Below are 24,447 nucleotides of genomic sequence, written 5' to 3' on the forward strand. Positions count from 1 at the left end.
ATTCCATAGCTATGTTTGTTTTTTTTGTTACGGATTATGTTTTTTATTTCTTGTGGTGAGACGGGGGTAAGGTACATGGTGTTCTCAGTTTGATTAACTATAGGTCGCCTACATCTTGAGTTAGATGCCCCCCCTTCTCCCACTGATGCGAAAAAATTATTGAATGTATTTGCAACTTGCATTACGTTTTCAACATTATGTTTTCTTTACTTTTTATAACTGTTTTGTTAGTAGTTTCCCTAATTGTTCTCCAGACGCTTTTTACAATATCAACAGCACGCTTGAAAACGATACCTTCTGAAAAGCGATTTCGAGTAAACCATGCATTAAAATAAGGTTTGTAAATAATAACTACACGGATATTAATTAAGTAGTATTTATTTATTAACAATTTCAGTATAATATTTCAGTTAAATATCGTCAGCAGACATAGTAATATGCCAACCTCTCGCTTCCATTCACATCATTCCATCCACAGACGCCTGTATTTTCTATGTAGGTACTTTTGACGTGACCTTTTTAAGTACACTTCAATCTATCACGTCAAAAAATACTTTTGCATACATCCAGTAATGTAATGGCATATTATAGATTTATCTGCGATGAAAACATGGGAAACTCCTAGCCATTCAACGATATGTCTAGATCCACCTACTTAGAAGACTCGTTAATAGTTGCTACCGCTACCACTAAACCAATCGCTGGTCATAGAGAAGAACGAAGCTGCGCCGGAGCGTGCGTTTGCGAAGTTAATCGGCAGGGAGGCCGTCATCAGTTCGGAGATATCCGGACGGGACTTGTTAGGGCTTGACGATACTGGTTTCTTCTTTGTCTGTAAATTAGAGAAATTATTTTTTTTAAATGGTTACCATTTTTGCTTGTTTGACTTAAGATCAGGTATTTTATTGTCTGCTATAACACGCCCTGTAAATCACGGCAATGTAAGGCGCGCCACACATATATTCTGGCCAGCATGTTCGACACTGAAAGCATGTATTCGGACGTTAATCGTGCAAGTCAAACAGGTTTTGTTGCGTCACATCGGGCAATAATTGTTACAATTTAAATCGAATACTTCAAGACTAATTTGTGTCGTCTGTGCTGTTGGAGAAACTCTGCCGAAGTAAGAAGCATTTTTCAGTTGTTTTAATTTCACTCCAATAAGTTGTATGTGTATGTCAGGATAGCAACCTATCTGGTATCACCAGTAATGTGCAAGCGCCCGGGTTTTAACCCTTGTTGAATCGGGTTAGAACTCATTAACGCTCAAAATCGAAGGCAAACACTATTTACAACTAAATATTTGTCGTATATCGAATTAGGTTCAAATTTAATGATATTATTACAAAATGTTTATTACTTTCTGATGTAGACGATTCAATTGTACTTTATTTTGAATCGATTCGCTTGAAAATCGCATTGAAATAAATCGACATAAAGAATCGTTAGATTGTATGCACTTGAATCGATCTTCTTAAAAATCTAAGTGCAAGGTGGGTATTGTGTGGAGTCGCCTCTTTTTCGTCTAAAAACATTTTTTATATCGAAAGGATAATGGCAAACTCCCATATAAATGTTTGTTGACATAATTTGTATGCGTATGTTGAAGAAAAATATGTGAAAATATAATTATTTCGAACGAAATTCCTGAACAAAGTTTGTTTCGGGTTTACTATTGTTAAAAATCAGGAATTAAAAATATTCCAGTTTGAAGTTTTGGAGGTTATGTGTTACGTTATTCAATAAAATATATTCAGTGTATTATTATATCAAAATAAACTACAGAAGCCTTAAACAGAATTAACAGAAGCTGAACGATGCCGTGGGTTTGTGAAGTGACGAAATTTCTGGTGTACTATGTGAGTAACGAATGGCGATAATGCGAAGACGGTTAAATGCGTGATAGTCCATTTGCGCGAATGGTCAGCTGCGCGAAAGTTTGAATGCGTGATAGCTTTACACTATCGCGTAATCGGCATTCGCAGTCATGTAGTACAACCCCGAGAGTTCAGAGGAAATTATTTTGTATATTGGTATGATCAAAAGGCATGAAGTTAAGCTATAACAAAAAAAAACTGAGTTAATTAATAACATACCACAGACTACTGGACTGGTAACTTGGACACAAATTATTTTTTTGTGAAACGTGCCATCTATTGCTGATGTTGGGAACTTTTTGTCTGTTTTACCATTTTCTCACGTGGCATTTTGGAGAATAATATATCAACTTTATTTTTTGTAATGAAGTAGTCAATATTTTATTAGCTTATTGCAAATCGGTCGATCCGTACAGTTGATATTACGCGAACTAAATATGGACAATATCCATACGTAGGTACTGAAATTCCTTTTTTGGCGGCTAGATGTCGCTCAACGTTAAGAAAGTGATAGTTGTAGATATCAGTCCGGTTAGATACTAATTAGTCCACAGAGTTTCTTTTAAATATTGTTTTATTTCCGGACTCAGATAGGCGGCTATTACATGTAATTTCAAAAACCTAACTAATTTATTTAATTCAAACTTGTAATTAGGTCATTTGAAGACGCTAACGAATTCATTTAATTATGATTTTGACATTGGTCTTTGTAATAAGTATAATCTTAAAAAAATTTCGTATTCGTCGTTTCTGCCCACGATTTCGGGCAGAAGAGGGTTAAAACCAGGGCAGGTTAACCCACTGCTTATCTCTGGGTGTCACTGATTACTTGATTGATTAATAATACCAATTGTCGTCCAGAATACATTTACAGCACGATCGCGTTGTATTTTGCACGTACTTTTTTAAATCTAACTTGTCTGTTTCCCAAAAGTTGCTTTTCGGATTATGCCACTTTGTTATTGTATTAAGGGTACGATATGCATAATCAGCAATTTACAAGAGTGAGAAATTCCACTGCAATCACATTTAAAATTCGAGTTGGAAAAAACCACTATGATGAACGTAATAAGGTTTAATTTCGATACATTATTATTTCAACAATAACGACTAGAATCAATATATATATCTAGTTTATAAATAAACATGCATAAACACCACAGTTATTATTTAAAAAAAAAATGTCAAAAAATCACCACACTCGTAATTTATCAGTTTGTAGCACGAATAAAGTAAGATTTGATCTAAAGTAGATAAATACAACGCAATACTGTCTTTAAACGAAAAATCTCGCTTTTTACAATTTAAATATTTCAAAAAATGTTAAAGTTCATATCCCTAAAGTAGACTTTTTCGTTTAGTGACTGTATTGATTTCAACGTGCGGTATGAGTTTTAATATTCGGTTCCAGTACATAAATAATCATGCAGTTATAAACAGCGAAGTTATTCATTGAAAAAAACCTATGTCAAAATCCACCACACTCTTACTTATCATTTCACAGCATGAAGTAACGAAGATTTGGTTTTAACTAAAGTAGACAAAATAAACTTTAAATAAATAATAATTTTAAAAAATCAAACCAAGAAGCAACGATTTTGCGACAACAGTCGGAAGTACGAACAGTACGGTAATGAGTGAATAACAAATGTCGCTAGCGGTCACTAAAATATTTGCATACAAAATTTTACTTCTTTTTGTCATTAAGGTCCATAGCTCAGTTGGGAGAGCGATAGTCCCGGTTTGACGAAAGATCGTTGAGAGTTTTCTTTGTATTTTGTTCGATCTTTGTGTTAATAATAACAACAAACTGGCCTACCGCTTAACTGAGTCGGTTCCTGGGGGAATATTCTCGTTTTCCATTCGACATCAGTCCTAAACAATTACTGTCAAATAAGTAAGACTTTTAATTTACTCGAGTATTACGTATTAGCCAGTCATTGTTTCGGACTGAGAACGGGAGTCATCGAGTATATAACCAGAAATAGAGACGAAATGTTATTTGATATGTTTGAAAACTATTCTGCCAAATCATTACGGTGACAGCTGCGCTTCGAAACAATTGAGGGGTCTCGTCAATTGTTTCACTTCAAATCGACCAGTTTATCTTGAGCTTTGCTATAATGGACGAAAATTTAAAAGTTACATATTTAATATTGAATTATCGATGAAATGTGATTCCGTTTGTTTTGTAATTAGATGTTTTGCTGTTTTTCCCACACCACCGAATGGAACAGCCCCCATTTTTTTAATGTACGGAGACGTACACACAGGTTAGTTGTTGGCGCTGTACTATTTTCGCTTTCTAATTTGTGATTTCAGTGCAAACGAGAGTTCATATTTAAAAGTGATATAAGGCCCATTTGCCCGATGAGTCTTTTTTAGTTTTGCCAGGGATGGATGCCTTATTTCTTCTCTATTTCTCGTTATATACTCGATCACGAGAGAACAGGGCTGCAAGTAGCTACGCGGCGCGGGAGGAGTGACAGTATACGTAACAGTATACGGGATAATTTCAACAAGATATTTCTGACGATATTCAATAGCAAAATGGAAACAAGTGCCTACCAAATTAGTAAATTGTAGTTATGTGACCATGATAAAAAACTTTTTCATTGATAATTGAAATGAATAGACAAGCCATTTGGCACGTTTCTCCGTTTCGGCTTTCATGATGACGGAACACGTGCGATGGTAACTTCCACTATCTCCTATGCAAGCGACTCACGGGCTTGTCCTGCTTCTTGAGGGCGGCGTGCGGCGCGGCGACGGGCAGCAGCGAGAACCAGAGCGCGTCGCCGTGCGCCAGCAGCGCCGCGGCCTTGTCGCCGCTGCCGCCCGACAGCACCGGCTTGCTGCCGATGATGCCGGTCAGCTGGCCGTGGTGGAGGATGAGGCTGCCCAGGAGTGTCTGAAAGTGATTGGGGAAAATTTGTTTTTTCTAACTGACTTCAAAAAGGACTTAATTCTCTCTCTCTCAAAACTCCCAATTGGACATTTTTTTTATGCATGTTATGCGATTACTCCGGCCAATTTGTGAGCCAATTTTGATTATTCTACTTCCATTGGAAAGCGGGTACCTCAGTATTGGTCCCATTTAAATTTCAAGAAAATGTTCCACCTCTTAAGGGTAAATAGATTAAATAGGGATTACAATAAAACTTGGCAAATCGATGTAATTCCGCGAAGTTTTCGGTCGGTTTTTTGTTATTAAAAAGTTGTTATTATAGAGTTCTTAGGTTTTCGCGATTGTTACACGTAGGAAATGAAACAATTTTTTTAATAAAGTTGCTCAAAACGTGGTATTTTTCGCACTTCAAATCGTGCGGAAAGTTGGATTTCTCGCACTAGTGCTTTTTACTTTTCCAGTTTTTTTTTAATTTACTGTTGTTTTAAGTCTTAAACATAGAACTAAAGAGATTGTATATTTATTTCATATTTATGTGCTTTGTGACGTAAGTCATTCGTCATTAAAACTTATATTTATTTACAAATACTATATAATGAACGTATCGAGTAGAGGTCCACAGTCTCTGCCTACCCCTGAATGGGTGACAGGCGAGATTTCTATGTATATATTTGTTTTATGTATTACAGATAAATCGTATCTCACTACCGTGCACGGGTTCCTAAAGAAGTTTAAACAAAAGTACCAGGACTTCATAATAAGAAAAATGGTTACAGACCGATATTACAGAAAATAAACAAAAACAGCACGTTAGAACTAGATTTCCATAGACTTTTCACTAATGGTTGCAGTGGTGGTATTTCATTATTTTAATTTACTAGCAGAAAATGAGTTTTGTTTAAATACTGTTTTATTTTACTTTCAATGTAGTTTTTTCGCAAATGTATTAAAAAACGTCGTTTGATACACGTGCGGATTTGTCATTTTCACTTGTCTCGAGTCTTGACCCTCGCCTCTGGCTCGTGCCAAGAAGCATCGAGCCTTGTGAATAATGACTAACTTTCCGCACTTATGTATATCAAAAATAACTATTCCGGATTTAAATCGCGTATATTTGTTTTGTTTGAATAAAAAAAAATACGCGATTTAAATCCGGAAAAATAGTTTCATTTCCTAAGTTGTTATTATTTATAATACTATGTAAAGGGATGAACAAGTCGTGAGCCTGGTGGTAAGCGACACGCCTGTCCATAACAGTTGCAGTGCCACTTACGAGCTTAGCTTTGAATCGCAAAGATCTAAGGAGCACTGCCACTGCACCCGTCACTCTGGAACATAAATAATTGATGTTGTTGATACCGTTGTCCCAAGTGGTGATGTTGTTGTCGTCCCAAGTCCCTACTAATAATATGTTCACTAATCATACTATGAACTTACCTGTACCCTCTGTACCGATCTCTTCAAATTAGTCTGTATAAAAGGATAGAACACGTCGTAGTCAAATGGATCTATTTTCTGCCTTAGAAACTCGCAAATTTCGTGAGAAAAGTCCATAGATTTCTTGTTCTCCCTTGGTACCATTAGCATAGTCAAATGGCGGACATCCATTAACAATTGAAGCGCGCATCTCTGGTTTATATCTGCTTCTTTCTCTCTAATTACTTCATTGTAATGATCGAAAGTAATAGTAGTAACTTTTTCAATGAAATTTGTATGAATTTCAAAAGGTAACGTGTGCGGAACAACTTCGTCTAGAATACGGCTGACGGCGTAGAGATACTCTTGCAATTTCAATGATGGGCCAGCCGGTACTTTTATTGTCGATTCTATCGCGTTGCCCTCTTCGTCTTTCTCTTCAATTTTTATAACGTCCCATTGCTGCAAAGCAAAACTATACTAAAGACACTCGTTTTTTAGTTTTAATTACATTAAATATTCAGTTTCTTAATTATTTTTAAGCGCGAGGCTTTATAGGCAAAGCTGATTAAAAAAAACTTTGCATCAATGTCAAACAACATTATCTACATGAAAAAGTACTGGAAAAATATACTATACTATTTCATGTCAGATTGTAAGGTTAATTGTGACAATAATAGAGTACATTTTAATCGGGTTAATATTATTTAATCCTCTAGGAAATAACTGATCTACTCGTATTGTAAATGTGTTCCTTTTCCTTCAACAATCGATTTTTTTTTTCGTTTGATATATATATTAATTGTTCCATGTATATTAGTTAGAGATGGGAAAAACTGCTTATTTTTTAAAAGTTTAAACGTTATGCTTTTTTTTAAAAAAAACGTGCTTTTTTTAAACGTTTTTTCACTTAAACGCTTTTTAGTTTGAAGCTCACAAAATCGTTTATAAAAAGTTGAAGCGCATAGACTTTTATGTTAAAAAAAGCTTGCAACGTTGTGTTGATAACGAAACGCAAGAGTAGACCACTAAAGGTTTTATAAGTATTTTTGTAAAAAACGATTTATATTTTTATTTATGACATAACATTATTATATTAACATTTTATTCATTGGCGTTTAAAAGCGTTCAAAAACGTAAGTTGTTTAACTTTTGTAGTTGTTAACCGTTGAAATGGAAAAACTGCTTATTTATTTAGAGTTAAAACGTACGTTTAAAAAACGTGCTTGTAAAAGCGCTTTTCACACGCTTTTTAGTTTGACGCTTAAAAAATCGTTTTGAAAAACGTTTAAGCGCATAGACTTTATGTTTAAAAAAGCTTGCAACGTTATGTTGAATTAATTTGTTTAGGAAACATAGATGGCGCTACTTGAAACTTAAGCACGTTGCAAAAAATGAAATTGTTCTAGTCAGTTGACCAGTGACCAACGCTTACGCTTAAAATGAAAACGTGCTTATGCGCTTATTTTAAAAAGCAGACTATTTAAGTGCTTTTCGTTTAAACGCCCACCTCTAAGTCAAAGTCAAAGATCATTTATTCCATAGGTAAAATAAATTTACACTTGAAATCGTCACTTTTAAGCTACTGCTCGTTCACTACGCTGACCTCCCTGAGAAGAACGAGCAAGAAACTCTAGGGATTGCTCTCTTCAAATAAACTTAAATGCTATGGAATACACTTTGAATCGAATTTGTGTGGATTCTGGAGCCATGTCGTCTTTCCAAACATCTTTATCTAACACGTAGTCTTCAATTTTGTAATATGATTTTTCAATCAAAATATTTTTAATGTAGTTTTTAAACTTAGGAAATGATAAACTTAATATGCTCCGGAATCTTATTGTAAAAACGTATACAGTTCTAATATTAGTTGATCTATGGGTAAATTATAAATGAACTGCATTCAAGGTAACACTATTATTATGTTTAAGCATACTAAATTAATATTTAATATTCAAATATAATATTTGATCCTTTTTTTAATATTGGTGCTTTTAACGATTGATGACTTTTATAACCAGTTTCTTTTGATATTGATTTCGTAACAAATCTTGGCTGCTTGGTTGCGCCAACCATTCAGCAGGGTACGATAGGTTAGTATGTGAAAAAGCAGGCAAATTGCTTGCGTTTCCGTCTTAATTTATATTATAATTAATATTATATTAGTATACAAATATAATCAACATCACTTGGTTTTAAAATAAGTATCTAAATTTTATTTTTAATTCTCATTTGTGTTAGTTTTGAGGCCCAACATAAAACTATCAAAGTTAATTTATACAAAGCAACCATTTTTTTGCGTAGCTCACAACCGATTAAAATATCTATCGATTTAATTTATTTTATGTCTCAGAGAAAGACGATTACTGATTAAAAAAGATGATCGTTTATATTGCTATGCCTGCAGCTTTTACAAATTTAAAATGATCTTTTAAATACATGTCATTTTAATCATCTAAAACCAAGTAAAATTTTTTTGACTTTAGAGATATCAGCAAGATAAGCTTCGGAAGTAGTTTTATATTTCTCCTGAAAAGTACGATTGTTTTTACGTAATTTGTCATTAAAACAATAATTATAACATTGCCAGCAAGTTTCCAAATTTTCAAGATATTTATTTTCTTTGATAATTATCGGATAAAATAATTGGTCGTACCGGAAATCAAACATAGGACCTCTTTTATCCTTGCAAACCGTTGGGCCACCGATGTCGTCTAATAATGTTAAGCAAAAGTTTTTCTAATACATCTTTGAAGTGTCGTGTAGTTTATTAACCCATTTATACATCATCAGAATTTAAAAATTTATTTAGTTTTCTAAGTGAAACAGTCTGTCAGTTCTCCGACAAGAAATAAAATAAAATAAATGAATATACACTCTACTGCCATACACGGGTCTTTATCAAGCCACAGGAATATTTCGATGTGGATTGGGTACGTAAATGTGTGCGCAAAACTTAAAACAATTCTTTTCCTTGTGATTATCATTTTGCAATTAATGTTTCTACAGTTTACCACAAAAAAAAACCATATTAAAACTTACCATCATTAAATAATCAATATTGGCCTCCAATGTGAATTCTTGAGGAAGGTGCCCAGTCAACTCCGTCACCTTTGTCATAACAATGTCCACCCACTTACTCCAACAGTACAAATAATTATCTTTCAAATTACTACAAAGTGCATTCCACCTTTTCAACGCATTATCATCTATGGTGACAACTCCTAAAGAATCAAATTCTTCAGGAATATAACTCTTACGTAAATGGGGCGCAAGTGTGGTTATTGCTTGGATGAATCGCGCCGTGTAGATGGCTGTTGTTTTCTGTTGCAATTCGTTTGATTGCAGCGTTTGTTCTTCGAAACACGCTTTTATGTATTGGAGCATGCTGTGAAGAAAAAAATATTCTGTTAATTTGTTATTATTATTAATACAAGGATCGAAAAATAGACAAAGAAAAATTAATTGGATCTGACAGAACTCGAACCAATATCTGTTGTCTCAACGTGGCTACTCAATTGTCAATATTTGTCCTGTGTTTTCATCCGACTTATGTCTTGAAATAACTCAACATCGTAGGCGAGAGGTAAATAAAATAACCTTAAGTGACAAATAGTAATTTTTACTACAGAGCGTTTTGAAGAAAATTCGGTTCTTAATTACGTTCTTAATTACGCCTAGGCACACGGCGTATTTTATACGCTTTTATAGCTCTTAGGTCAAATAAACTATGTTAAATGAAAAAAAAACAAACAACGATAGGATTTAATGTCTTTTAGCATTGCGTGATTTATTCATTTTTTTGTTTACCAACAGCTAATACATTGTGACTCGTTTCCTAGGTACAACAATTTGTGGTTTTAAATGTAATGCACATCTAAGTACAGTTAAGCGTCGCATGCAAAAAAAATGGCAAACAAACTTATAACATTTAACTTAACTATGTAATATTATTAGAAACAAATACTAATAACTACCTACGTTTATACAACAAAATGCTATTTTATATTAATATTTTTTTAAAACAAAGGCAAACAATCTGGAAGAACGTCCAAATATTCACTATTTTTATATTATATAAGTTGCAAATTCTGTATATGGGTGAGTTCGTACCAATTTTGGTTTTTCGAAGAGGTGGGCAAAGTGGTTGGATAAAGTATCGGGGGTATTTTTGAGGCACTCTAAATCTTATTTGGCTTAGTAGAATCGGACTTGATTGGTTTCGTAGTAACTTGTAAAGAAAAATAAGATCTAATCTATCCCTACGGTTTTCAAGGCACATCATATGAAATCGCTCAAGTCTCATTTTGTAAGAAGATCGTTTATGTTTTCCCTGCAAATAGGCCAGGTGGCACAAGTAAGATCATCTTAATTCCAAAATATGGATTTAAGGTTCTTTACCTCTCACCTACAGAGTTTTGAATCTCTAAAATAATATAGAGGGAATTCATGTAAAGCACGCGCCGTGGGCCTCATCCTGCAAACTCGCTTAGTTTGTCGAATCGAGAGCAGAGTCGACGCGTGCGCGATTTAAAATATTTTTGACATACTAACTGTTCTCTGTACGCATGTAATTCGACTCGAAAATATAATTTAGATTAAATATAATTATTTGACTTACTAATGTAGAACTTAAATCACTTCATGTTCATGGTTTGCCCACTCCTTATTATTATTAAATTATTCATACGAATGCAAATAAATTATTGTTTACATTATAATAATAGTCAAATGGTTTTTTTTTTTCATTTTGTGACAACCCTTGCATATCTACGTATGACGACGTAACTACTACAGGAGCGGCGGTATCGCCGAGCTTCAAAGGCATTGCGCTTCTGTAGGAAAGATATTGTAATACTGCACCTATTCTATCCATCCGAAATCAATGATTAAGTACACCATCAATAAAATCAAAAACATACCTTTGAATATTCTTATCAGAAATATCTCTGAGGTACAATTCAATATCGCCTTTATCGCTGTACACTTGATCAGCGTCGTCCACATCATCATAAGTAAACAGCAACTTGTCTCGGGGGCTGGACATTTTACGATCACGGTATAGATATATTCTTAGATCTTCCAGAAGCTTCTGTAGCTCGGCGTCCAGAGTAAAGCAGAGTTTTTCTAGATTTGGTGTGTAGCCGCGATCTTGGCGAGACATGCCTGCGAGGACAATTTCAAATGACATTAAACATGTGTTAACGCAAAAGAACTCCGGCGCCGCTGGGCAGCCCGCGCGCCCCTCACTCGATTCATTCCGCCATCGTAGCTAAGCGTGTTCACACGTATTACCTTTTATTGTAGTCAAATTGGAATACACGCTCCAAAAGGTTTGTTATGTCATTTTATTTTATTAAGTAGCTGAATCTTTAATAGTAAAGTATTAACATATTACATATAGTATACATATAGTTTGTATTTTATGAATAAAACGAGAATTCATTGCACAAAACCGTTGCCCGTTTGCAACCAGCTAGTGATTACAATCGATAAATATTCTATCGACTGAATGTTAGATATATAGAGATAGAGAGACATGTATTTGTAAGCATACATGGCAAATAGATATTTAAGATTACACTTATTTAGTAAATATTATACAATGTTCGCATTATTATTAAAGTCATATTATATTATATAATAAACATTTTCTAATTAAATAATATAATTAAAGAAAAATTATGATTTAATAATCTCAGTACAGAATACTAAAAAAGCCGACCTCAAAAGTATGTGAAATTACATCTATTTGCCAAGTTTTATTGAAATATCTCCTAGTTCGCCACTATACAGGACTTGGCACTGGATATAATAAAAATCGGCTCTCACTACTCAAAGTATATTGAGAGAGAAAAACGCCTTGAATTGGAGAATAGCCAAACCAACCATTAAAATAATTGTTCCTTAAGTAAAATTTAGGCGCTATTTATAAAAATGAATGTTCATGCGTGATCAACCACCCTTAGAGGTGGATGACTTTCTTCAAAATGAAATGGGATCACTATGGAGGTACCCTCATTCCAACAAAAAAGGAGTTATCGAGTAACATACATACAAAAAAAACCATATAGTCGAATTGAGAACCTCCTCCTTTTTTGACGTCGGTTAATAAAAAAGAGGAACGCGTGTCAAAATAATAACTATGTATAGTAACTATGAGGTTCGCAGGCTTTAAAATTTAAATATCAAAAACTCATTTACATTATAAAAACAATTTATCACAAGTAATCTAATAGTACTTTCATAATCTAGACGTAGGTAACATTGTTATATCGTCAGGTAATACATTGTATTATAATTTTATGCACATGTTATGGCAATTTCTTTGGAAACATGTAGTAGTGTGCACATATCGGGCCAAACGATAGGGATATCGGGTTAAAAAAGGAAATTTTTTTAAGTATATTAATATACATCTAGAATATATACAAAGAATGGTCAACATTCTTAATTTTTTAAAATAAGATTTGATTGATTGATTGATAAGAGTTTGCAGCTATCTCACATACCAGTACGACCATAGATTTAGTATATGGGTACCTATATACTTAATCAATGAGTACGACACATCGCCCTTACGCACTGCTTCTCTGGAATAAAAGCTCGACCTATTGTGAACAGTTAGTCACGCATATGACTGCATATGCGTGACTAACTGTTTACTGAACAATTTATTGAAATTGCCGAACTTGTTTAATTACAACATCAGCCCATTATTCGTCCAACTGTTGGGCACAGGTTCATTTGAATTGACAATTTTTGTAACTTTATACATACGTACATACACTGCATTTAGAAGTATGTCTATTAAAAATATAAAGAGAAGACATATTTTAAAGTTTTTAATTCAATACAGGTAATCAAATCCGTACGTTCTTATTAAAATACATATAATCATATAAATTGGTTTTGAGGCCCTCAGTCAAAATATGAATAAAGGCTATAACGCAATTACAGGCCTACCGCTGAACTGAGTCGGTTCCTGTGGTAGCTGCGCGGTACAGGAGTGACAGTTTACGTAACAGTTATATCGCGCTGCACAAGGGGTAATTTCAACCAGATTTTTCTGACGATATTCAATAACAAGTTGATTGAGAATAGTGCGAAATGGCTCGTCTATTCATGTCAATTATCAATTAAATAATTTTTTTAACATTTGATATGTATCAACAAGAATTGGCTAATTTGGTAGGCACTTTTTTCAATCAACTTGGTATAGAATATCGTCAGAAAAATCTTGTTGAAACAAATCCGTGTGCATCATGATACAACTATTACGTAGACGTAGTTTTTAACTTCCTCCCAAGTATGATGAAAAATATTGTATGCCATTCTGGAGGAAAAGCAATTAGAAACATTCGGGTCATTAAGGCTCGAGCCAACAGTCTGTTCGTTATTGCCTACTTACTGCCAAAATTTCTTTGAATTTATCTCTCAATGACCCACAGTTTGCAAATTGCCTTTACAGCACTCTTTTGCAGTTGACAAAGATTATATTAATGACGGCGGCATTTAATACATTGGTAACGTCTAAATATAACGTATAAGATAGTATAATAGGCAATAGTCGCTATAGGCTGTTCCAAATGAGTAGATAAATTAATTTATTTATTTATTTTATTTTTAATTTTTTTTATTTATAAATGTCTACATATAACCATCAAGGTTCACTAATTAACTTTTTTCGAATTCCAGATTTCCGGAAATAGTTTTACTGCATCGTAAGATAAAATTACACGCTTAGAAAACTGAAGTTGGATTTTAAAACAATTGTGGGGGCACCATGTAAAATAAACATTTAGTAGATAATTAACCCTTCACCAAAGTAAACATTTTTCATGCTCTACAAACAAAAGCTTATTTTAACTAATGTACATGATACACCTATGAATTTCATTATGAAATCGAAAAATTATTTTCACACACACTCATAGCCTTGTACTAGAAAAACCCTGTATCGCGGGTGCCATGGACACACACACATAGACAACCACAAATTACACCCAAACTCACGAGAGAACTAAATGTAGGCCATACAAGGCCCAGGACCTTTTTTTATAATATGAAGTGACAGGACGAACAAGTCGTCTGCCTGGTTTTAAGTGACACGTCTGTCCATAACAGTTGCAGTGCCACTCAGAGCTTTAAATCGCAAAGATCTAGAGGCACTGCCAGTGTGCCCGTCACCTTGAGCCATAAGTTGACAAGTCCCATGTACCTGTAATTTCACCAACACCCCTACCCTTCAAAATCGGTTGACGGCAGAAATAGGTGAGGTGGCAGTACTTCCCAGGACAAACTCTGTCACAAGGACCTCTACTGTTTCTTAAAAACTGTATCTCTGCGTGCAAGACCAGCGTGGTAACCGTTCAGCCACGATGCAGTTAATTAACATTTGGTGGTTTTAACCACCAAATTTCTTGTAGACATTTATCTACCCATTTGGCACAACCTACTCCGACAATCAATACCCGAATAATAAGCAGTAATTACATCTATTTGCTAAGTTTTATTGAAATCTGTTACCAAAAACGCGCAAACCGGATTCATGACATAGTTCGCCACTTTCAGAGGTGGAATAATTTCTTCAAATTTAAATGGGACCAATACTGAGGTGCCCTCTTTCCAATAAAAAATATTCATCAAAATCGGTTCACAAATGCCGGAATAACCGCGTAACATACATAAAAAAAAACAATCGAATTGAGAAAATCCTCCTTTTTTTCAAATCATTTAAAAATAAGCCTGAGACAACCTACATTTTGGAATGTTTAGAAAATACTTAAAAATAAGGTAGTGTTTTTTTTACATATTCGGTATGGGTATCAACTACTTATTCGCCTGTTTAAATATTTATCTCGTTCAACCAGTCACTGTATATAAACATACTATATATTAGTAAAACATTTCTTACCTTTCATAAGCGAATTCATGACCTTGACAACATCGCTTCTTGACTCAATGATCGTCTCTCCAATAAGGTCCTTCCAGACGAACCAATTAATATCAGCTTCCTTCTCCACTTCGTTCTCAAGAGGCTTACTCAAGTCGATCAACAACTGGGTCTTGAACGAGTCATATATTTTTAACCATCGGTTGTCTATTATTGATTTTACACGCGATGTGAGCAATGGTTGGAAGTAATAACACCAGATGTGCACTTCTGGTATGTCCAGTGACGAACAGATGGTCGACCATTTGGACGGGGTCTCTGAAAGGAAGAACCATAGAATGATTAGTTAACATTGACTGTTAAAAGATTTTTTTATGATACCCACGGTTATGGCTGTCCAAAAACTAAAAAATAGTTTCATTTCCTATGTATAACAACCGCGAAAACCTAACAACTCGATATTTATACATCAATTAATAGAATTCACGGAAAGTGGATGAAATCCGATAAACCGGATTAATTCCCTTTTGCCACCCTTAGAGGTGGAATATTTTCTTCAAATTTCAACGGGACTACTACTGACATACCCCCTTTCCAACAATCATAAAATCATCGTCTCTGGCCAGCAGATTAAGCTCCGCTGCATACGCAGTCCGCAGAATACGTGAGCTTACCGATGTTAGTACTGCTAGACTAGTTTACTTTAGTTACTTCCATAGTATAATGTCCTACGGGATTCTCATGTGGGGTAAAGCGGCAGATATTCAAACCATATTTGTATTGCAAAAACGAGCGATTCGTTCTGTGTACCGTCTAGGCTCTCGGGTTTCTCTCAGAGAAAAGTTTAAGGAGACTGGTATCATGGCTGTGGCATGACAGTACATTTACTCAAATATTTTATATGCCCGTAAAAATATACATAATTTCAATAAGAAAGAAGATATCTGTAATATTAACCTTAGAGCTTATTCCAAACTCATGGTACCACGATTTCGTTTAACCAAGGTAAACAACTCTTTTATGGGGAACTGTATACGTTTTTACAATAACATTCCGGAGCATATATTAAGTTTATCATTTCCTAAGTTTAAAAACTACATTAAAAATATTTTGATCGAAAAATCATATTACAAAATTGAAGACTACGTGTTAGATAAAGATGTATGGAAAGACGACATGGCTCCAGAATCCACACAAATTTGATTCAAAATGTATTCCATAGCATTTAAGTTTATTTGAAAAGAGCAATCCCTAGAGTTTCTTGCTCGTTCTTCTCAGGGAGGTCAGCGTAGTGAACGAGCAGTACCTTAAATGTGACGTTTTCAAGTGTAAATTTATTTTACCTATGGAATAAATCATCTTTGACTTTGACTTTGACTTGACATCGAAATCGGTTCACAAATGTCGGAGTAATCGCGTAACAATCACACATAAAAAAAAACAGAAAAAAAACAGTCGTATTGAAAACCTCCATTTTTGAAGGCGGTTATAATGGAAGAACGTACCAATCTTAAAAGCCTCCTCCCTTATCTCATGCAGCACTTTCACCCTCGTGATGTTTTGCAACAGAGTCTTCACGTTTTCGTCAATGAATGACTTCACCCACACGCTCCATTTTTGAACGCAATTTGTTATCTCCTCTTTGGGTAAAGCTTCAACGTCTTTGTTTGATGTCAATCTGAAAATTCATTTTAAATTACCACCTTATGTTAAATGTCCACCTGTCTGTCGACTTAAAGATCTATTTCTCAATCTGTTAAGCAAGAATAAACACTGTTACTTTGCACTAGACATTATCAAATATAGTCAAACCAACCTGTAGTGCGATTCTCATAATCAAACCGTTACGATATCGTAGCGACTTAGTCGTTGAACTGCTCGAGTCCAATTTTAAAGTCGTTCGATCCAAATGTCGTTAAAGCGTGTTCTGGTGTATGAATCCAACTTAAATCGATTCTAAGCGACAAGTATTCTGTTAACATTTTGACAGTTCTTTCAATATACTTTCGACGACTAAACGTCAAATTTCACAATCCAAGATGTCGTTCTTTAGTCGTTACGTTTCGATTCTATTCATATCAACGTTCATTCAAGTGATACTTGAATACCAATTTTGGATAGGACTTCGATCGAACGACTACGATACTTTAACGATATTTTTATAGGTTGAACTACGTAAATCGCACTACTGCTCTTACAGAAACAATTAATTATAATTATACATTGACTTACAATTATATGGAAAAAAATGTCCCAAGTCAACCTATTTAAACGTAGTGGACATTTAAAGGAATATGAAAAAGCTAAAACGTTGAATTTAAATTGTAATGTCATCGCAGTACTGTCTAATTTTGCTTGCTTCGCTGTCAGTCGAACAAACGAAGACTAAAGCGTGAATGACGCTCTGTATACGATTTTAACGCCCTATAAGTTCAGACACTTTTTAGCGCGGACCCGACGTCCGTATAATTGTAAGTCAATGTAATTATATTAATTTGTTTGGACTGACATGTTGACACGTAAGGGTTGGTGTGATCGAGCCTTAAGTAGGCTAGCGAAACGAACACAAGCAGCTAGATTTTGATTGCCTCTCCCGATCAGAAACTGCGTCTTTTCCGAGTAGAGGCGCATAATTACGATTTACAACTGGCCGACTGGAAATTTATGATATTTCTAATCGGACCAATAGTTGATTTAACTCACAAATTAGAAAGATATAGTAGGAATCAGGTTCATCTTCTCGCTTAGAAACCCATCTGATTTCGAGACTACCCGATCGAATCGATTCCCATTTGAATCAAAATCAGGACGCGTGACGGAATTCAACACACAGACGTCCTACCATCGGATGTATATCCGTTGACGTCAAAATATAGTCTGAAATTCAGAGTTAAATGTCAAATATATTTTTTTTTTTCGAAAACTTCTGCGTTTAGACCGGACCGAAAGAAAGCATATACCCAGCAGCGGGCAATACATGGCTGAAAATGAATGATGTTGAATTCAATGGCTAGGAATTACTTACCTATAGTTGGAAATGACGGGTGGCAACAATGTCAACGCGGCGGGGTCACTAAAGTGTACCAACTGCACAAGTGGTTGTGAGTCCTTCCTGAACAAATCTCTAAGCTTCGATAGGACTGCGCCACCTTCATTATCTGAAACGGTTATACTGTATCAAGCCATAAACGTCCGACTCCTGAGCATAGGTTTTCTCCAAAGAGATAGTATACGACAGTTCATTGCGTAAGTGTTGCCCGCTTGCGAGCAGCTAGTGATTGCAGTCGATAAATATTCTATCGACTATCGACTGAATGATGAAATAGCTGAACTTGTTTCATTTGAATTATCCTGGACCCGTTATTCATCCAATTACTGAGCACAAGTTGATTTGAATTGTCCATTTTTGTAAGTTCATACATACATACACCGCATTTAGAAATTTGTATATGAAAAATTCAAAGAGGAGACATATTTTAAAGTTTTTCATTTTAATTAAATATAGATATAGGAATGAAACTATTTTTCCGGATTTAAATCGCGTATATTTGTTTTTTCAAACAAACCGACGTTTCGGGCCCTTTACAGGTCCCATGGTCACGGTTGACGGTTGACAATCGCGAAAACCTAAGAACTCGATAAATATAGATAATCAACTCCGGCTATTCTTGTTAAAATGTATATAAATAAAAATTGATCTCAATATAAAGAAGGCAATAACGTAATTAGTAATCATTAGAACGTGGTAAAATACGTTATTATTTGAGTAACAAACATAGATTGATAAAATTAATTATTCTCAGTATTCTCGTGCTATGTTGAAATAACCTTTGTTATACTAAAAATAATCTAGAATGATCCCTGTGACAGTTCATAAAAATCTACACAATACGTATTTCATAAACTATTTTTACGAGACTCGCTTTTAAATTAATAGCCTTTGTTTAAGTAAATACATTAAATTATAGTAAAACGGAACGGAAAAACATTTTTTTCTAATATTCCATATTTTTGACGACAACGTTCAAAAGTTACTTCATTACACTGCATTTGCTAGAGATGAGGTATGTCGATGAAAAGTTTTTGATAATTTAATGAAAAAGTGTATAGTGCGTGTATTCATTCTTATAGTATGAATTTTAAAGACAGGCAATGAATTGATATGTCAGAGTTATTACTTTTTTGAAACCTATAAATGAATGATACAATAAATGTTTTTGGAAATTTACTAAAACATCTATTGATATTGTATTTAAATTATACTTGGTGTTTTATGCCTTCAATATAATACAAAACAGTTTACACATTTATACATTGTTCATAATACGTAAGAAAAATAAAAGTAAGATGTTTTAGTGTGTATGTATGCCGAAACTTTGCTTCAAAAATCAAATACACTAAAATATATCGACTTTACCTCATCCCTATGACAAACGTCAAAACAAATCAAAATTGAAATCTTTAAAATATGCCTCCTCTCTGTATTTTTAACAGACATAGTTCTATATGTATGTATGAACCTACAACAATTGACCTCTGGTCGAGAAACGGTAGGTCGCTTGACCTACCGCCTCTCGACCAGAGGGTCGTTATTAGGCTACCAAGGCGGATCATAGTGGTTCATATTATGACGGCGTTACTTATACAGCAAAAATAAATCATTTAAATTTGAACTTACCAACAAAACAAGCATACACCAGAACCACAGTTTTCAAAACAATTTTAACGCCGTTCACAATTTTCTCCTTGATCTTGGCTTTGATGTCTCCTTCTAGTATGTTAGAAAGATCGAACTGAAGAGTCGAGTTGAGGCTGCTGTTGCTTTGAAGAGCTATTAGAGAGTTTAAAAGCTCGACCATCGTTTGGGAGTCTAGTAAGTACAAACTTACTAAACAGGAACAGGCAACCTGAAGTTCACAACAAAATTTGATATTGTATAGTACAAATTATACTAACCATTGTACTAAAAAAATATCGAATAAATCGATGGTTGTTTTACCGAAAAATAATCGAATATAGTAATATAGTTAGTTCTATCGAGTTCTTAGGTTTTCGCGATTGTTACACATAGGAAATGAAACTGTTTTTCCGGATTTAAATCGCGTATATTCGACACACGTACACAGAGGTCCCAGGTTCGATTCCCGGGCCGGGAGAAATGTTTGTATGGCTTACATTTATTTCTCTCGTGAGTTTGGGTGTAATTTGTGGTTGTCTACGTGTGTGTCCATGGCACCCGCGACACAGGGTTTCCCTAGTGCGGGGCTATGTTGAGTGTGTGCGTTATTATTATTATTATTATTATAATAAAAAATTAGTAACGAGTAGATTACTAACTATATTGATTCATAATCGTTATTTGATCAACAATCAAAAAGTGAAGTGTAGTAACTAACTAGTAACTAATAGATACACAACCAAATTATTTCGATTATGTTTATAACTGAATAATTCGATTATTTTTAGTAAGTATCGCCCATCGCTATTGTATAGTACCACTTCAATGATTACAGCTTGTTAATTATACATACGACAGGGGTGTCGCTTCCCACCAGGTGCATGACTTATTTGTCCCGTATTGACTGGGTATTATAAAAAAAAGAGTAAGTGGTTTATAACAAACCTCGACAGTAATATCAATGTCTTGTAACTTCCGCCTGCAGACATCAATGATGGTTTGATTGAAGTTGGAGACAGAATTCCATTGCTGCTGCACTAATCTTTGCAGTGACTGCATACTCGGCTTTATATTTTTGCCCCCAATTTGTAGTTGTAGACCTAGTTACAAAAGAACAAAGATCTGAATATGAGTCTGCGTGCGGAAACTCCAAGCTTAAGGGTTAAATAATTTTAATAATTGAGGCAGCATTTAATCTGAAGTAAGCAAATGTCACTTTTTAACATGTCTGACTGATTGGTGGAGGATTTATTCAAAAATATAACTGCGACACTTTTACTGGCCACATTTACCATTTTTGGATTGCCTCAAAGTTAAAATTGGGAAGCAGTACGTCATGTTTGCAGATCCTTTTTAACCAAGTGGCATGAAGATTGTACTGCTTTTACATACAAAACATACCAGTATTGACGTGTCGAGCCATGATAAAAAGCTGTGTTGCAGTCACGAACTCCTCAGCTTCTATACACATCCAGATTTTCTCCGGTATTTCCATTAATAATTTTACTTGCACAGCTAATCCATGAACCGGGTTTGTGTTTAACTGAAAACTAAGGGTCATGAATCAAATAGAGAATCACGTTTTTTCATGTATCTAAATGAAAGATATAGCACCAATGAGATGAAGAATGGCAAGATAATGCAGAAACTTTTTTATTGTTTAATGCCAAGTGCTGGGAACAACAGGTTGTTCACTTGGTGGTAAGCAACAGGCCTATCTATAACAGATGCAATGCCACTCCAAGCTTCAAATCGCAAAGATCTTAGGTGCACTGCCACTGCGCCCATCACCCTGAGACACATGTTGACAAGTTCCATATGCCTGTAGTTTTATCAGCACCATTACCCTTCCTAACTGGAACGCATTATAACTCACATTACTGCTTGGCAGCAGAAACAGGTGTCAGAAATACGTGGGAGCAGCCTTTTTTGATCCACAACAAAATGTATCTCTTAAACTAAGATTATGTCAGGAGTCATGTATAATGAGAGCAGAGTTAACTGCAATAGTAGAAGCTCTATCCTTTGCTAACTCTGTAGATACTAGTAAAGTCGTTATTGTTACAGATTCTAAAAGTGCAGTACATCATTTAGTCCGATCTGTTTTGGGAGGCCAAGGTATGCCCACAGCTTATGAAACTTTGAGATTACTAGTTAATTTACTGTCGAAGAATATATGTATAATGCTGCAATGGATTCCATCACACATCGAGCCAATGAAATAGTAGATAATTAGCAAGAGAAGCTATCACAGAATCCATGGAACCGTCATGTAAATCTCTTGCTGCAGAAATCATCCCATTTGGAAGAGAGCTAAATGTGGATATGTGGAGTAAGATCTGTATATAAGAGGTCTATGGCGACATTTCTGCAGTGAAAGGGATTTGGTACAACACTGTTCAAGAGCGTCCACTGCGAAAGCCCTGGTTTGTGGACGGCGCACTTTCTAGAAATGCATTGGTTTTGGCTTTTAGACTACGTACCGGCCATCTTCCCTTAAATTAAGTTCTACCAGCTGATAAAAAGAGCGAAATCTCCACTGTGTAAATTCTGTAACAAACTTGAAGATATGCTACATTTAATGGAATGTGGCCATTATGCGGCTCTGAGAAGCCAATTTCAATTAGGGGATATTTGGCAGGTTGGGGAGTTAAATGTCGTGGGTGACCCGTGGACGAAGGGGGCTAAAACTCTATACTCATATGTGAGGTCTTGCCTCTCACTACAAGGCGACACAATATAGCAGAATAATATAATCCACAGGGATTGACATCACAAGGCCGACATTGACATTCAAGTGTTTGCAGGCCTTATTAAAAAATACTGTGTGTTAAAGTGGCAGTACTACCCTGGACAAATTCTTTCACAAGGAGCTCTACTGTTTACTGACTTTATATGATAAGGGTTCATTTTACGCACAGATAGTGCTGGTCAGTAGCAACCACTTGCAATTTGATTGTTTTTGTCAACTAATGCAGTTTGAGGGTTAAATCTATTTAGAAAAACATTTTGATTATAAGTATGTGTTATAAGTACCTTTGCGGTGGTGGTTTATCCTCAATCTTAAATCCAACCAAATGTGTATTGTGGAGGTTCCTACAAGCAACCATCATGTCCGTGATGTGGTTAAGCGTACTACCTGTTGTAATCTTCATTTCCTCTATTGTATCGGCTGCTTGGATGAGGTCCCGGTACCGTTCACTAACAAAGCAATAAATAATGATGATATTGAGTGTTACTTTCGAAAGCATATCAACACTGGAAAGGCAAAACGTCTAACATGCATTTGGAAAATATTACAACAGGATTTAAAGTATTTTTTAAATCAATTCAATAAAAAAATTATAAGTCAAATCTGATACTTTCTAGTTTTCCATATTATGACAAAAAAATGACATATGATTTTTTTTAATTACTTTAAATCGCTTTCCAATAACATTATCAAAATGCATAAACGTTTATGTTTATGTTAATTTTTTTTATAATATCAAGTGATGGGACAAATAGGTTGTGCACCTGATTGTAAACTACAAGCCTCTACGTAACAGTTGCAGTGCAACTCAGAGCTTTAAATCTCAAAGATCTAAGGGGCACTGTCACTGTGCTCGTCACCCTGAGACATAAGTTGATAAGTCCCATGTGCCTGTAATTTCACCATATATCATAATACTATATTTCACTAGATATTAATGTGGCTCTTGATTATATGCAGTACCACCCTTAGTTGTGCAAATGTCAAAGTATGAGAGTAAAGAAAGAAAAATCATAAAATCAGAAGTGACAGTACAAGGAACGGAACCAATATAATCACCATGCTTACAAAAATAGATCTAGTACAATAGAGTTGCACTTGGTATTGTTACATCGGACAGAAAAATAGAGCAAAATATTCACAAATTGGTAACCACAGAATGGAAAATGCAATAGACGGTATCAGCATTGCAGATGGAAAGATGAGCTGAACCACTGCAGGTTGACTTAAGAGACATACTATAGATAGGGAAGTAAAATTCTAACTCAGCTAAAAAATAATGAATACATAACAAAAAATAAGAATAATCGATAAACACAGGCAGAGTTAGTGCCCTGTGGCCACAAGATGACCATCCCAAGGCATAGCAATTATGGTGAATCTTGAAAGGGTTTGAGAAGACACTTATATTGAGTAATGCACTGTAAAAATTTCAAGTAAGGGTAAAACATGAAAGTATTTTTTTTTATAACATCAAGTGACGGGACGAACAAGTGCACCTGATGGTAAGCTACACGCCTGTAAATAACAGTTACTATGCCACTCAGAGCTTAAAATTGCAAAGATCTAAGAGGCACTGCCACTGCGCCCGTCACCCTGAGACATAAATTGACAAGTCCCATGCCTTCAAAACCGGAACAGTAATGCTGATATTACTGCTTGGCAGCAGAAATAGGTAAGGTAGGTAATACTACCCTGTAACTATGTTTTAGTTTGCTTTTAGCAGCGAGAGTTGTCACTAAAATCTGTGGCAGAAAAACCTACATACCCAACCATAGCACGTAAATCTTCCCGTTTTCTTTCGATTTCATATTGTAGTTTCTTTTGAACTTGGTCAATATCGGCGATAGAATGATTCTGAAATAACTGGTCGGGAACTATGTCTAATAAATTAGGTTGTGACATTATTATCCAATTATT

General features: G+C 34.9%; 1 protein-coding gene across 3 annotated transcripts; it reads right to left on the minus strand.

Annotated features, from left to right (window-relative positions):
- Nucleotides 1-371: 371 nt before the first annotated feature.
- LOC113234680 (conserved oligomeric Golgi complex subunit 1) lies at nt 372-24,447 on the minus strand. Of its 3 annotated transcripts, none has more exons than XR_003310811.1 (14): nt 24,296-24,447; nt 22,812-22,976; nt 21,177-21,325; nt 20,721-20,875; nt 19,776-20,004; nt 18,123-18,255; nt 16,603-16,775; nt 15,119-15,415; nt 11,124-11,367; nt 9,244-9,589; nt 6,223-6,663; nt 4,606-4,788; nt 555-832; nt 414-503 (listed from the first exon to the last, which is right to left on the minus strand). XR_003310811.1 is itself a non-coding variant. In XM_026470112.1 (14 exons), exons 1-13 carry the CDS (start codon nt 24,430-24,432, stop codon nt 3,376-3,378), a joined length of 2,685 nt encoding a protein of 894 aa, XP_026325897.1. In that variant the 5' UTR covers nt 24,433-24,447; the 3' UTR covers nt 721-832; nt 3,368-3,375. The 3 variants fall into 3 exon arrangements, 2 of the variants coding, with proteins under 2 accessions (XP_026325896.1, XP_026325897.1); XM_026470112.1 differs by lacking the exon at nt 414-503 and adding an exon at nt 3,368-3,408 and having other exon boundaries at nt 721-832; XM_026470111.1 differs by having other exon boundaries at nt 372-832.

The sequence above is a fragment of the Hyposmocoma kahamanoa genome, unplaced genomic scaffold, assembly GCF_003589595.1.
Source record: "Hyposmocoma kahamanoa isolate Upper Pololo Valley unplaced genomic scaffold, ASM358959v1 86, whole genome shotgun sequence".
In the NCBI taxonomy this organism is placed as follows: domain Eukaryota; kingdom Metazoa; phylum Arthropoda; class Insecta; order Lepidoptera; family Cosmopterigidae; genus Hyposmocoma; species Hyposmocoma kahamanoa.